General features: G+C 40.9%; 1 protein-coding gene across 1 annotated transcript; it reads right to left on the reverse strand.

Moving 5' to 3' along the window:
* Positions 1-2,836: 2,836 nt before the first annotated feature.
* LOC103696337 (Golgi apparatus membrane protein-like protein ECHIDNA) lies at positions 2,837-10,168 on the reverse strand. Its single transcript, XM_039132907.3, has 6 exons — positions 10,019-10,168; positions 9,578-9,634; positions 9,281-9,484; positions 9,104-9,163; positions 4,900-5,026; positions 2,837-3,119 (listed from the first exon to the last, which is right to left on the reverse strand). Exons 1-6 carry the CDS (start codon positions 10,031-10,033, stop codon positions 3,031-3,033), a joined length of 552 nt encoding a protein of 183 aa, XP_038988835.1. The 5' UTR covers positions 10,034-10,168; the 3' UTR covers positions 2,837-3,030.
* Positions 10,169-15,702: the final 5,534 nt, after the last annotated feature.

Genomic DNA, 15,702 nt, shown 5'->3' on the forward strand with positions numbered 1-15,702 from the left:
CAGCATTGAGAGCCCTAAGTCTAAAAACTCTTAGCTATAAATGTATTGAGGCTCCAAAAAATCTTAGCTATAAATATATTGAGATCCCCAAATAATTTTTAAATATATTTATTATCATTATTAGTGAGTTCGACTTAGGTCCTCAAATTTATTAGGCCGCTTTGAGAGGAGAGATATAGAAAATCCTAATAAAAAGTAACGCAGCCTCGGCCTGCCAAGTTGCCAAATTAAAATTGTGCAGATGACACCCAAGTGTGTCCTCGTGTTAGCTGCTGTCCTTGTTTGCTCCTGCACAGAAGCCAAACGTGGCTCTTTTGGTCTCCGGTTCACCATTCTCCAACCCTACAAGTATAGGGCATTCATACTGCTTTAGCGAAATGAGGGGGTTATGTACCAAAAAGAACAAGATGAGGGGTTTTTTAAAGGGAGAATGCTGTGGCACCACTCGGCAGGGGTTATCATAAGCTTAGTAGTTTAATTATATGATTGTACCATGATAAACAAGGTGTTCCCCCGTGTCCCTCTCCTTCCTCCCATTCCATCGCTCTTCAGCCAGTGTCAATGGAGAAGGAAAGCAAAAATAGAGATATAGAGGAAGGGCAACCATCCCTCTCACTCCCCACTACCCCCATTTTTATCCAACCCAACACTCAACCTCACTCAATAACATGCATGTCCTAGTCAGCTGCAACCGCCATAAGTGAGAATTTTGTTCTGGCCCCCTACATGCAGCCATGTGTTCGCTCGAGGCGCCGCCATGTGGCACCGAGAGCAGGTCAGGTGGTCAAGTCTAGGAAAGGAGTCCTATGAGAGTGACCCCCAACTAATTGAGTAAGTTCATTGGCATTGGATGATTTGTCTGGACCTAGTAGATTTGCTCCTTGTGGCTTTGGGTCTCCTGAGCTAATTTCTAGTCTTTTGTGAGTGTGCCAAAGTCCAAGAGGTGGATGGATAAGAAAAATATTGCGTGGTTCCACATGGATGATCTCTTTGCAATCTTTCGTCTTCTTAGCCGCCACCGCCCCTGCCATCGTTGGTCGTTCGCCGGTTCTATACATGTATTCCCCTTTTTCTCGATAACAAGAGGGCACGATTCAGATTCGCGTTATTCAGCAATTGATGAGGGGGATGATGAGATGATGATCTATGCTGCAAATCTAACCTTAGTGGAGATGAAAAAGCTAAGATGGCGATGTATCGGATGGAATTCAAAAAGGATGCTAAGTTGAAATGAGGACAGGAAGCTTGAGAGGTTCGAGTTCTTAGATTGTCTAGATGCAGTGGCATCTGTCATGATTTAGGTATACCTTTTCAATGGGACCTTCCTTTGGAATCATCTAATTAATTTTGGGCATACTCAACCTCCGGTGACGCCATGACATGTCGTGCCACAGTACCTACCATGTATCATTTTTATCTTCCCTGGTATCCATTTTACAGTCAATTCCTCGTGTCAATTGCTAGTGCCAGTATCAATACTAAGGTCATGCATCCCGTAATTGATTAAACAACAAAGTTCGTATCTTATATGTCCATGCTCGCTCAAACTGATCCATGATGGCTTCAACGCAGTTCGAAGGTCATCATGAAGTGCAATTGTGAGCTAATGTTTTGGGACCCTCAAGGTGATGAAGAGTCAAAACAGGTGTTGCCAACTGTGGCTTATCCATGGAGATGTAGGGATTTGGCCTGCGTCAACTTGCACCATTGCAAAGATCATCTCCAAGTGACATTGGTAGGATTTTGTTTCAATACCATCCATGTCTGAACTGAACTCACTTTCTAAACTGGTTTACTTACAGAAGACGTGTCAATAGCGAATTCGAGGAAAGGCATTCCAATTCGATTAAGGTAGGTAGAAAGCTGAGCTAAAAAGGAAAAAAAAAGGGGAAAAAAAGGGACTCGTGGATCATGTTATTAAACGTCAATGAGGTATGAGGGTGCCAAGTGAAGGCTAATGATAGAGTTCCATGTTTTAAGTAAAAGAAGTGAACAATCATCCAGAGACAGCACAAAAGGATAGTGGTGTAAGCTCACCACTATATTTGCAGTGAACAATATTTGCACGCTTCATATCTTTTGAGATCTGTTCATATCTTTGTATACCATTGGATTGGATTGACAAAGTTGGTATGAGAAATGGACCATAGGGAGAGCATGGTTCCATCATGAAAACGATATTTGCTGCTCTTTTTTGTTGTATGACTGGGGAAAATAGTTGGATAGAGTTGAGACTTCAAAGGGCTGAAATTAAGCACCACAAACTTATGCAGATTTAAATTTAGGCGTGGCAGTCCCATGAGCTATTGTTTTGGTCAGAAAAATCAGATAAATTTACAAGAGTAAATCTAAACACCAAATTTAAGTGAACAATGATTTCATCTTCTTCTACCCCCTAATCACAGCCCTTTCGAGTGAAGGACATGGCCGTCGCTAGTAAATGACATGACATTCATGATTGAAACCAAATCCAGAACCTTAAGAAATCGAATTAGTATACTAATTTAACCTAATCTTACTACATCTAAAATGGTCATTATGTAAAGATTATGGGATGTTGGCGAGGCTGCTCGTGATTAAAAGCCCTTCATTTGCATTACTTTTTTATTTTTTAATTGTTGATATCATCATTTTCAACCTTCTTCTAACAATTCTCGAAAACTAGATGTGCAAATTCTCCTGCTCAATGCACTTGCCATATGCTCCCATCTGTACTTATAGTTAATCTTTAATTAGTGAAAAAATGCAAGCAGATTGCTTGCACAAATATGTCTCGAATCCAACTCATGTCCAAAGTTAGACCCATAAATCAAGCATGGGTTATGAACCAAAGATCTAACCATTAGTTGGCTTGTCATGGATCTTGCAAAATCGCACCATTAGTTGTCCTCTACATTCATATTGCATGCACTAAGCTAATATCCCACAGAGATCGAACACATCATGAATCAAAATACATGGTAACCAAAATACAAGAATTTTCTCAATATGATGATCTTATACCGTGCCCTCTATTACTCCTATGTGATCTCACACAACGCTGAAAGCTGATTGTATTGTCGAACTAAAATGTGATGCAATTGTCTGAGAAGCAAATTGTTGGATCTGTTTCTTGGCATCTGCAGCCGACAAGGAAAATTAAATATATCAGTCCTACAGAAGGTACTTGCTGCATAGAAACAAATGGTGCAATTCCCAACCAGAAAGAACTAGTGAAAAAATTCAGGACAACTGAGCACACTATTATATACAATTGCAAATTATAACTATACATCATTAAGAAAACAAAAAAAAGCACTAACAAATTGGAATAAATTAGAAAACTCGAATTCCAGAAAGCATATGTGCTGGATCTTCGAATCACTGCAAATTATATTGGACAAAAATCACATGGAGGCAGATTTTTGGAAAAGCACAACTGGAAGATCAGACACAGTTTCAGTTCTGGATAGTAACTTTTCTCTAGGACATTTTCCATCGTGTCTTACCAAGATAAGTAAATTTTTTTAAGTTTTGTAATTTCTTATTCTTTATCTATAATATTATAGATTATTGATCATAAACAAGAAGGCATTACACCAACAAAAATTCAATGCATCATCTAGGAAGTATTGTTAGCATTCCTTCCACTTGCAGCAGCCCAACTTGAACAGTTGCTCGACTATAGTCTAACTGTCGAACTATGACACTGGATTGCTCTACCGAATTCAGATCTGGTCATCACTGTATCCAACGATAGCAACCTTTTCTCATCCAGTAACAACATTAAGGAAAAGCCCACCAGATTCTTTTGTTTCTAGCCAGGACTGCATGTACCCTTTTGGTCAAGAAAAAGGAAAAAGAAGAAAAGAAATGGAACACACATGCCCACGGCATGGGCATCCCTGTAGACGTATAGAATTGATTCTAACTTGGTTAACCTATGTGATGGTGCGTACCCATCTTTTCACTTACTTCTAACCTGATATTGACACCTTGACCATTTGATATACCTCATAATACTTTGAAATCAGAAAAAACCTCCATTCAACATTGCAATGGTCGCCCAAGATCAAATTCAGACAAACTATTCATGACAGGCCTAGGGATTGGTCGGTCTGCAGTGGACCAAGACTTTGACCAAACCCATTAACATAGGAAGTTCAAATTTAACCACTGCATGTACCTGAACCATCTAAAATAAAATCAGACCCTACTGAAAGCTTACCACCGGTGAAATAACAAAAAATCATCAATAAAAAGTTCTTCATTTTCACATGTCACCATAACAGAATTATCATCCAATGTCCAAAACTAAATACTTCTTGAGAATAGACATTACTAGGAAGAAAATCATGGTGGGGTACAAGAGATCCATATTTCCGAAAATGCATTGGATTAATGGATGTTGGTCTGAAGAAGGACATCTAGAAGGTTGCATTCATTTGAACCCAAACACACCTAACCATGTTAAACATCTTAGAACCATCCAGACCTTAGATACAAATGTTGAAGAATGACTGTTATTCATATACTCCCCAACGATTGGAAGGACTGAGCTCCTTTATGCTAGGAGACGAATGTCTAAGTCTTTGCCTTGTCCATAGGGTCATACACTACCATCAACAAATGTAGCTATAATCAGATATTTAGCTAATAGAGTAACAATCTAACATCATTCTAATTACAGCTTAGAACTAATAGCACAATGCACTTTGCTCAGCTCCTAAATCTCTGGGTAATGTTAAATGCTGACTATACAGCATAGGCAAAGTTATGCCAGACTAACCCAGTCCCTCCCCCACCCCACCACCCTAAAAAAAGGAAAAAAAATGATGCACAGGCTAGCAGAGAAGTTTGGATCATCAAATGTAAAAAAAGTTCAAAAGAGTCAGAGATAGCATTAGATTGAACAACAACCTTTACGGCATTTTGTGAAGCCAACAATGTTTGCAATGCTGAGGCTCAAACAAACTCCAATAACGAGTAGATAATCTGCTTGAAACCTTATAAGTGAGAATATCCCAAGGAAAATCCATGCAACAGCCTGCATCAATAAGAAGCACCCTCTCTCAGAACCAATCATAAAATGTCCTGATAAAGTTAAGTTACCCGTAATGAATATATACTACATGCATCTTTTTCATTGCCATGGCAGTGTTGTTGGAAAATGATGAATTTGTGATGGGTGACAGTGAAGGTAAGAAAGAAAAATGAAAAAAAGTGGGGAAATGCATGCTTTAGATTGATACAAGAGATTACAGAAAAATAACAATAGGATATCTTGCACAATAAGTAAAAGAATTAGCCACACAACATTATGTCGACAACTACCAAATCAGCCAAACCTTCTAGCTTTTCACTTCAGTCATAAACCTTAAAAAATGAAAATGGAAATAAGGGAAATAAGAGATCTAGGATGAGGCATCCAACATGAACATGCTGTATGGTCCACTTTTCTGATCGATATTGTTGTTCTTTCTCTTAAGCATGAAGCATATGATCTTCTTAGTCGTCGTAAGCCCACCTCCCTAGTACCACTGTCCTAGGCGCCCAGAGTTAAGCTTTGAAAGTTTGTCCAAAGACCGTCCATCAGGGGCCAAAATCCAAAGACAACCCATTTACATATGAATTAGACATAGCCAACCCATACCTCACCCAATTATGAAAAGTCCTCATTTAAATCCTATTATTTTAGGCTGGTTTGAGCAGCCTGGCAGGTCTGGGTCAGAAATTACTAAACTAAATAATAGCAAGTAGAGTCTCATAGGTTCATTGAAACATCTAATGTGTACAACAAAACAACCAATGTTCGTAGGCAATTTAGGATACGTATGTCAAAGTAGTGCTTCCTAAGCAATCAAAAAAAGAAGAAGAAAATGCGAGAATTATATCTTTGCTCCTTGCATGTTTAATTCTAATATGCAATGCTTTATTAGACTAGATAATGCAGCATGTTACACCAGCACTCACCATCGATCTTTTGGTTAAAGGGCAGATCTTCTTCCTTTAAGTGATAAAAGATGCATGCTGTGGTTGCTTGAGCGATTGATGGTTGTAATAAGAAATATCCAGAAGGGGAATGGAAAAAAGAATCATGTAAAAAGCATCCCTTTTGCCTCAGGATAACAACAAAATCCAACAGAACAGTACATGTCGGTTGCATGGTTAGAAACTGATGAAAGGATTTCGATGATATGGAAGATGGGTCAACAAATCCTACTAATGGCTTGAGTTTGGATTGTCTTTTGGTGATAAAGAGTGGTGTTTGTGCACACCATTTAGACTAAAAGGTCCATATGATATCAGACTTGTGTAAAGTGAGGTGCATAAGCACTTCAATAGGTCCACAATAGATCTACAGCAGTATTAGATGGATGAATAGCAGATATAGGCTCTTTTTTCCTTTTTAAGCTTGAGGATATTATAAAAGAGTATCTTGATATGGCAAATATGGACTTAACATTCATAATTTCATATAGTATATATAACAAGATGCAAGCAGACAAGGACGAGATTTGATTGCATTGCAGATGATAAATTTTGTACTGACAGAGAGTATGATGTGCCATTTTGGTGTTTGACACTGGATAAATTATTAAACGCTATAGCTTTTAGCCTTCCTCTCATATAAGTTTTTCTAAATAAAATTTCTATAACCTCACATGCACGAAATCAAGATTCGCTATCTCGGTACCAGATCCCGTACCGGTGCCACACTAGCACAGTTTTGGTACGATACATAATTTTTTTAGCGTGCCGAGTATCCGAACGCCACCCATATCGGATACTAGTATGGAACCGGCACGGTACGACGCTCCCCGTACCGCCCAGTACAGCATACCTTGCACGAAATCATGTATGCAGGTATGCATCAATTAGCAGACATCTACATTAATACATCTGTGTTTTGCGTGTCTAATCACACATGCAAGTATGTCTTGAACAATGAATAGAGACACGTGCACGCATGCGCGCGCGCATATAATTCTCTAAATAAATTTCTATAATCTCGCGTGCAGAAAATCATGTATGCAAGTATGCATCAATTAGCAGACATGCACATTAATACATCTGTGTGTGTGCGCGCGCATGTACGTGTCTTTATTCATTGTTCAAGACATACAACATGCATGCATGCATGCATACAAACATACATACATACATACACACACACATACATACACACACACACATACACACCACATACATACATATATACATACACACACACACACACACACACACACACACACACACACACACACACACACACACACACACATATATATATAGTTGGACTGCACACTTTATGTTAACACCTTGAAAAAGAGTTAACAATTTAAAATCAATCATAAATGATAAATGTGTGTAAATAAGTACTTACATATATATATAAGATATATATGTACTAGTAAAAAATGCAGGTGCAAATGCACGTAAAACAAAAACCTAAAAAAAGGCAAAATAAAAGAATTCTAGGGCTTATCCAAAAATAGAAAATTGTTGCACTTCTTTTCATTATAAAACAACAATAAAAAGTATTATTGAATTTTTCATCACATGTCATACAAATTGTTTTCTTAGGTTGTCTTCTAACAAGATCAGCTATGATGATGATGCCAACACAGATCTCCACAGCAGCTTACTACATCAACAGACTTTAAGAGATCCAAAGTTGATACTTGGATAGTGAATATTATGTTCCCTTGTCTTCTAACAAGATCAGCTATTTAGAATGCAATTTAGGCCCATTTGAAATGAAAACATGTTTGTACTTGAGGCTAGGTCTATCTATACATGGTGGACTCTAAGATTTGGAAGGATATCTATTAGACTAGACACAGACATGCGCACACACACAAACACCCCAAGTAAGGCTTCTTATACAAACATTAGGGTTAATGAGAAGCCTTAAGACCAAAGGTCCACAAGTGACACCAAATGTTGTAATATGTACTACTGCACTATAACATTATGTACATATTTATTTTATGTAAAGAGTTTTTTTTTCCCATTTTGGTCGGTGGGTTGTTGTTAGTTGAACTCCTATTTGAATTTTATTGAGCAAGGTTCAGACATTTTCTATTAGTAATTTTTCGCTCGAAAAGGGTCTATTTAGGTTCTACTAACTCAGATTCAATTTTATGAGATTTGCCAGACTGTTAAATCTCAATTCTGGGCTTCTACCCACAGTAGATCTTACTGGTTGTGTCCAAGTTGGACCACATACATCAATCCATGGCTGAGTCCATGGTCGTTTACTCTCTAGCCCCCAAGGGTTAGGGCATCCTTTTAGTGTCCAATCTTTTGCCAAGGAATCGATCAGAACAAAATTCTTTGGCATACAGTGCGTTGCAGCCAACAAATCTTATCAACAGACAGCACCAATCTGAACCAATCACTGTTTTTTTGGTGAAAGAGGAGGGGATAAAGCCCTGTTAAAAGCATTCAAAAAGGGTACAAGCAGCATGTCCCTGTTTAACTGAATTGGTAGAGTTGAAGCTTAGTTGAGTTGAGTGGTTGGGATCCATCAAGAATTGCACTCAAGCCTTGAATTGGAGAATGTGAAGAGTCATGAAGATAAACCAGGAGACTATTTCCATGGCCAGTGGAATTTTAAACATATCTCGTATGATTGTCTAGATGGCCAGGATTGATTTGATAACTAAGAGCTCTTATCGCGTCTTGACAGAAATTATTGGTGCATTCATATAAAGCATATACATGCATATATGTACATGGATATACATAATCTACATACACACACACACACACTAATACACACACACACACATAAATACACATATATATACATAAATAATGTGCATGTGTACATATACATCTATATACATGTTCAACATATCCATGCCTAATTCTAATAATGCTGGTAACAAACATTCTTATACTGCATTTCAATTGCCAAATTTCCAAGTTCTTATGAATCCACTTAATAACTTGTGAGAAGTGACAATTCCCGTATGGGAATATGACAACTAGTAACTCCATAAAAGTAATGCTTATGCATCAGGGTAACCATTGTTCTTTCTAACTACATATGTAAACCATTTGAAATAATAAACACAAGATTTATTATGAATCAATATTCCTCAAAATAACTTACCGTGAGATAAAGCGTCCACCAAAAGAGCCACGAATCCTTCTTATTCATGCGAGCAAGAGACTGAACAAATAGGAAAGATAAAAGCATGAGACGCGTGGAACTTTAAGTCAACACAGAAGAAAATATACCTATCAAACAACTTCTAATCCAAACTTGTGCCAATATAAAATTATGAACCTCTTGATCCAAGCATTCGAACTTCCACACACTCTCTCCTTGCTCATTTATCTCATTCCACCATCTCAGCCCAACCAATATCCGTCCACTGACATTCTTGACAACCCAAAAATCAAGAGCAGCAAGAAGAACAGTAACGACGAAAATGATCACAAAACTATCAATGAAAAGAGCTGAGAGTATATAGAACGCCAATGCTGCAGCCTATCAACATCAAAAGACGCCAAATTAGAAACTGACTTTAAAAAAAAAAAACACCAATATAAACAGATAGGAGATCCTGGCGAAACAACAAACCTTGAAGAGAACATGGAAAAAACACGTCTTTGGATTGGCATAGTTTTCCCCTGGAGGCTGCAACAAAAATCGCACACAGCTCATACAAAAAAAAAAAAAAAATGCTAACCAAGAATCGCTTGGTTCACATTAAAAAACTCAAGAATCTAATTCTACCACTGAAAGATTACACAATGAATGAGATATTTGGATCCTGATCATTCTATGATACTAGATCCAGGAATCAAGAACCAGAATTCCGCCCATATCTCGGAGAAAAAGTTTCTGATAATCGAATCAAAATTCCAGATCCGGTTAAATCACGTCGACAAAACCCTAGCAGAGCTAATCGATTCGAGATGGTGGGCATAAATTGGTTGTGCCCAACTTCTGGAGATCTAATCGGTGCATGGAATCCATTAACTGGAGAGGAGTAACTGAAGAGATTGGTAGAGGGATAACCTGGACTCGATCCATCTGGAGACGAGAGGACTTCGGAGTTGCTCACCGAGATCTCTTGGAGTTCGTCGCCAATCTCATAACGGAAGAGAAGGTGCTCACAAACAGCTCTCTGTGCTCCGTCCCTGCGCGACTTCTAATTTATCCCGTCTGGAACACGCCGGACCGGCGGTCCAAGGAGCCTAAAAAATAAAAATGCCCCGAATTGTCCGAAAATGACTAAATTGCCCTGATACTATCCGGTTCGACCCGAGCCGGTTTTCAGAATATTTTTAACCTGATTTACATTTGGTGATTTCCTGAAGGATTTTGCGTTGTATGAGTAATTTGCACTCGATTTTCATCTCCCATTTTATTAAAGAATTTATTCATCGTTTAAATGACTCGATAAGTACGTTCATTAGTTGTCAATTTGATTTCGGAGTTAACTATTGAATTAAAATTTTTCATGATAGTAGTAGAGATGAACATTCTCAACCTCTAAGAGAAGATAAAGGTGAGAAAAGAAGAAAGAAGAAATGACACGTTAGTTCATGATGTAGGATTTTTATAAAATATTATCATTTTCATATTCCCATTTTTTTTTTATAAACGCTGGTGCTGCTTCCATTCTATTTTCTTCCCTCCTGACTCATTTGCTATTACCGATTAGTAATGCTAGGAGTTCTTGCATGAACAACAGTTCTCTTACTGTGTATCATAAAGGATTGGTGCAAATTGGAAAACTTCAATGCCAAATAAAGGGGTTTAGTTGATTACCAAATTACCAAATCAGCATCCATGGAAAACACATACACGAATACCCCCAATAAAAAACAAAATATCATGGAGCTCCCGAGACAGCTCCTCATCCCTTATCCACACGGTGTTGCCGGCATGGTTGGCCATGTAGGCGGCCACTCAGTCTGTAGCCCCATTAGCTTCTCTGAACACATACTTAACCTGGAAAATGCTCCTCCTCATCATTATGCAGATGTCACGAAGCAAAGGGTGGTCACCGGCAGTGACCCTCGGACCCTCCTGGATCCAACTGATGACGGTGGCCGAGTCGCCCTCTAAAATGACTGAACTGGCTGATAGGACCCGCTGAGCATGTCGAAGACTTGCCCAGGCCGCCCTCAGCTCCGCACCAAAAATCGTGCAATCGAATAACTGACAGCCTTCCGCAGCCATAACCATGGAGTTCGGATTTTTGATGACGAAACCCGCTCCACCCTTCATACCTTCATTCAGTACCGACCCATTAAAATTGACTTTGAGGAAGCTAGAGGGTGGGGGCTCCCAGGTGAAAAACACCGTGCAGGATGCTGCCGAGGCAGAGTGAGAACCCCAGATGTTTCGAGCTGTTAAAGGCCCGTCTAAGAAAGACGCATGACTAATCTCTGCCGCCTGCGCCTGGGCACTCTCCGCCACAAGCCTTGGCGACATTCTATGCTCACCGAAAGTACGAGCATTTCTTGCCAGCCAGATCTAGTATGCTGTGCAAGTTGCTCTAACCACCTCTTGGCATGCCAGAGAGTTGGCCAACCACCGGTAGATCGTCCCTAAGAACTAGTCCCCCTAGGACCAACCCTCTTGCAGCAACCCTACTAAATGTACCATGTCTCCTTTGCCCATGTGCACTGAAATAGTGCATGGTCCACCGTCTCCGCGACCTCACACACCCTGCACACTGAGAGAATCCTCAATCTTTTCAACAAACTTTTCATGTGTATAATAGATACTCCAAAGTATTTTCCTGTTCACCTACTGGCATGGGAGGTCATTTGTCAACCAACCAGCCGGGGGGCTGGGAGTCCACTCTCTACTTGAGCGCAGGGAGGCATTGGCAACTAGGTTTCTACTGGAGTCGGGGAGCCTCTAGGCCTCTGTACTGAGGGCGAAGTATGGGGATCCCACTACCTCAGCTGCTTTTCGAGCTGAACGAGGGGCTCATTCATTTGGAGAGAGATATGTGCACATGCCTCGAGGGTGCTTCCGACGATCAGATGGAAGATTAGGGATGGTCGGACCATTAGTATATTGGAGGACAACTGGCTATCGGTGAGCACACTGCAGGACTAGCCCACATTGATTGACCATGGGTGGTTGGAGGGTCGCACGGTTAGTGATTTGTTTATTCGGGGGGAGCAGAGATAGGATGCAAATCTGGTCAGGCGGGTGTTTGATGTGCAGCTTGCTGAGCGGGTATTGTCCTTGCTGGTTTCGATGGAGGCAGTAGCGGACATGAGGGTATGGAGCCAGTCTGGGCGGACGGTAGTGAGCTCCTGTGACATTTTGAGGATGAGAGGGGGATCGGTGCCTTGGAGATTTCGTGTTCACCCCTGCATCGCACTCTTCGTGTGTAAGGTAGACTGGGGTTGCTTACCCACTAGGAGTATCCTGGCGAGACGGGGTGTGAGGATAGCTGCAGATTGTGGAGTATGCAAGGGGGCAGAGGAGTCCATCTACCATGTGCTAGTCGAGTGCCCGCGGGCTTGTCAGATCTGGAGGTGTGCGGGATTCTAGTTTGATCAGGGGCAGAGGTGGTCATCCATTGAGGAGTTCCTGTAGTTTCTGGTGGGCTCAGTGACAGGGTTTGGGTCGGAGGAGAGAGGGACTCGCATTGCCTACCTGTCTTACCATTCTTGGCTGGAGAGGAATACAAGAGTCTTTGACGATAGCAGCTCGCCTCCGAGGCGGTGGCGGCCAGAGCATTATCGCATGCGGAGGAGTTTATTAGCACTGCTGAGATTTCACCTACCAGGTTGGCTAGGGATATCTGAGGCCCCCTTTCTGCTATTGTAGCGTCCAGATATGTCTCCGTATTCCGGGTGCCCCCACCCTCTAGCTTTCTGAAGGTGAACTTTGATGGCAGTGTGGTCGAGGACAGGCATTGCGGAGGTGCAGGTTTTATCATCAGAGACCATGACTCCAGGTTTGTGGCGGCGGGGGGTCATCAGATCTTCGATTCCTCGGTGGTATGTGCAAAGCTCAGAGCCGCCTGGGAGAGCATCTCCTATGCCCGACGGAGTTTAGGAGTGGACCGGCTTATTCTAGAGGGCGACTCGGCGACAATCATTGATTGGATCCGAGGTCGGGGTTGTGCAGGCAAGGGCAGGCCGCTACTACTTGACATTCGCAGACTACTGCAGGCGTGTAGTACTCATCAGGCCACACATGTTTTTAGGGAGGCAAATGGTGCTGCTGATTGGATTGCTTCCTATGCGGTGTACCCTTCTGAAGGTTTTGCTTGGAGAGAGCATGACACAGTGCCGAGTTCCTTTTCTACTTTGTTGTTTTCGAATTTTGTCGGCTGTATTCACACTTGAAGGGTGTGAGCCGCCGAAGTACAAAAAAAAAAGTATTTTCCTACCAATTGTGCCACCCAGCCAAAAAAGATGATGCCATCTGCTAGATAATGTTCAACAAAAGCATGATACTGGTTCAAAATTTCTGAAAAATATTAAGGTTGGCGACTGATGATCCAACCCATCAATTTGACCCACAAATGATCTGCATGTTTGGATTTGACATAAACATATTGCGGTCATAAAGGGATCAATTCGTCTAGACTTGCTTATTAAATAGGTTGGATTTAGTTTTAAACTGTTGACCCGTTTAACCCATTCTGATTCGTTTAATAAGTAGGCCGGGTCATCATCCAACTTATTTAACCTATATAAAATCTGTTTATCTTGTTTGAAACTTGTTTAACCTGTTTCTGACTTATTTAACTCGATCTACTTAGCATGTTTAACCTGTTTAAATCCATCTATCCAATTAAAAATCAGTTTAACCTTACTTGATTTATTTAATAAATGATTTACGTGGATCGGATCACCTATTTAATCAACATATGGGATTCGGATTGACAATATTTTGATGCGACTAGATCTGATCCGACCCATATCTAATCCGATCTAACCAACAATTGCCACTCCTAGAAAATATAGGGTCCTAGTCCAATTTTACTTCCCTCGAAGTTTCACTAAACCCACTGGAATATTACCAGAAATCTTCAAATTATCCTTCTGTGTGCTGCTGTCTGGATCTCCCATGGAAGCAAAACTATTTCAGCTTCCAAACAAGTCCAAAAGGGATACCAAGAAAGAGTGGAAGCAGCTTTTTCTGCAACAGCAGAGGATTTACAACAAAACGAAAACAGGAGCATTTTCTTTTCATGCCCAAAGCATTCATATTAAGTATACAATTGAAGTCAAATGAATTGTATAGTCTCCTCGTAAAGATGTTGCACCTGCACAGTTCCCCTTTGCAAGAGACTATATGAACATCTTCAATACAACCTGATGCTGGCTTTGTGTCTACTCATCTTCCTCCGCTGGTGGGACATCACTCAAATCCAAACCCTTGACAAGCAACTCTGATGTAAGGGGCCCTGAAACCCCTGAGGATTGGGAGCCAATCCACTCTGCCAAAAGGAATAAAAGCAAAGCCAATTTATACATTGCGACTGAAGGAAACAATGTAAAATTATTTCTATTTACTAGAGATCTAACTCATATATTGCAACTGTCAATGAAATGCAAAATAGCATGTTATTGTATAGCTCTGGGCAACGCAAGTGCGAGGATTCACGAGAGTATACGTTTAGTTCCATATCTATTAAGTACTAAGTAGATTTTTGCTAAGAGAAACTGTAGCACGAGCCCATTAGGGCTAACCACAAGCCGATCGTAATGTTTGTGAGTAGATTTGAATAGATTTGAATTTTTAGTCTGCCGAGGACATCAGGGCTTAAATGAAGGGAATATTTGATAATCCATAATAATACCTTCTAGCTGGTCTTTTCTGCATGATCACTGATGATGGCCACATTACATGGATTGGACCTCTCCCATCCATGCACAAAATTGGTGAGCATCTGATCTCAAAGAGGATAGAGGAATAGGAAGAGTTTTCATGGAGGGTAAAATATAGGAGAGCGACGGCAAACCATGGGTGACTACAGACCATGTTGGCCCAAAATCCAACAATTCGGCTTGGCGGTGAAAGGATTTGGCCCAAGTTAGTTTCAGGCCATTGGAATGGGCCTCAGTTCAAAAATTGAAAACTCAAGCGAGTTGTACGGGGATTAAATTCGATTAGCCCGACTGGCCTTTTGGTACGTGACTGTACTTATGCTCTTCGAGATAGCAGACTATCTTGCCAGTTCTTCTCAACAAGCATAGTGTTGAGGTCAAGGGAGATCGGGCTCCGGCCCACGCGTCGAACGCTACGGGAGGATTTTCCGCCCTCCGACCTCACTATTGATGAGATCAAGGAAGGTCGGCCTTCGGCCCGCGCGTTTAGCGCTATGGGGGGTATGCCGCTCTCCGACCTCATCTCCATCGGTCTCAGACAGCAGAGGTGATTGCTTCTTTTCAGAGGTATTGTCCGCTTTGGGAAGTACGTACGTATCTCGCAATGCATGTTGTGTGTAGCTCTTAATGGGCAATATTTTCCTCACAAACGGCTTTGTCCTTTCTTAAAAGGACCCTCTGAAGAGAAAGGGGTTGCTCCCCTCCATATAAGGAACAGATCTCTCCGCTATTTAGTCGATGTGGGACTAAATTCGGATCCTTTATTCCCACAACACATCATTTTGGACGAGAATTTTTCTCCTCGTTTGGAGCATCCTCCTTGTGCATATGCTGCAAGTGTTTCTTTCCTTTGATTGTAGTAGTTATATCACTCCTTGTAACCAA

This window comes from Phoenix dactylifera, chromosome 17, assembly GCF_051530095.1.
Source record: "Phoenix dactylifera cultivar Ajwa chromosome 17, Ajwa_hap1_PhDact_Kaust_v1.1, whole genome shotgun sequence".
NCBI classification, from domain to species: domain Eukaryota; kingdom Viridiplantae; phylum Streptophyta; class Magnoliopsida; order Arecales; family Arecaceae; genus Phoenix; species Phoenix dactylifera.

Coding starts and splice junctions, on each gene's coding strand:
- LOC103696337 (XM_039132907.3), bottom strand. Junction 9,485..9,577: donor TTTTCCATGTTCTCTTCAAG/GTTTGTTGTTTC, acceptor TGATGTTGATAG/GCTGCAGCATTGGCGTTCTA. Junction 3,120..4,899: donor CTTCACAAAATGCCGTAAAG/GTTGTTGTTCAA, acceptor TGTCGGCTGCAG/ATGCCAAGAAACAGATCCAA.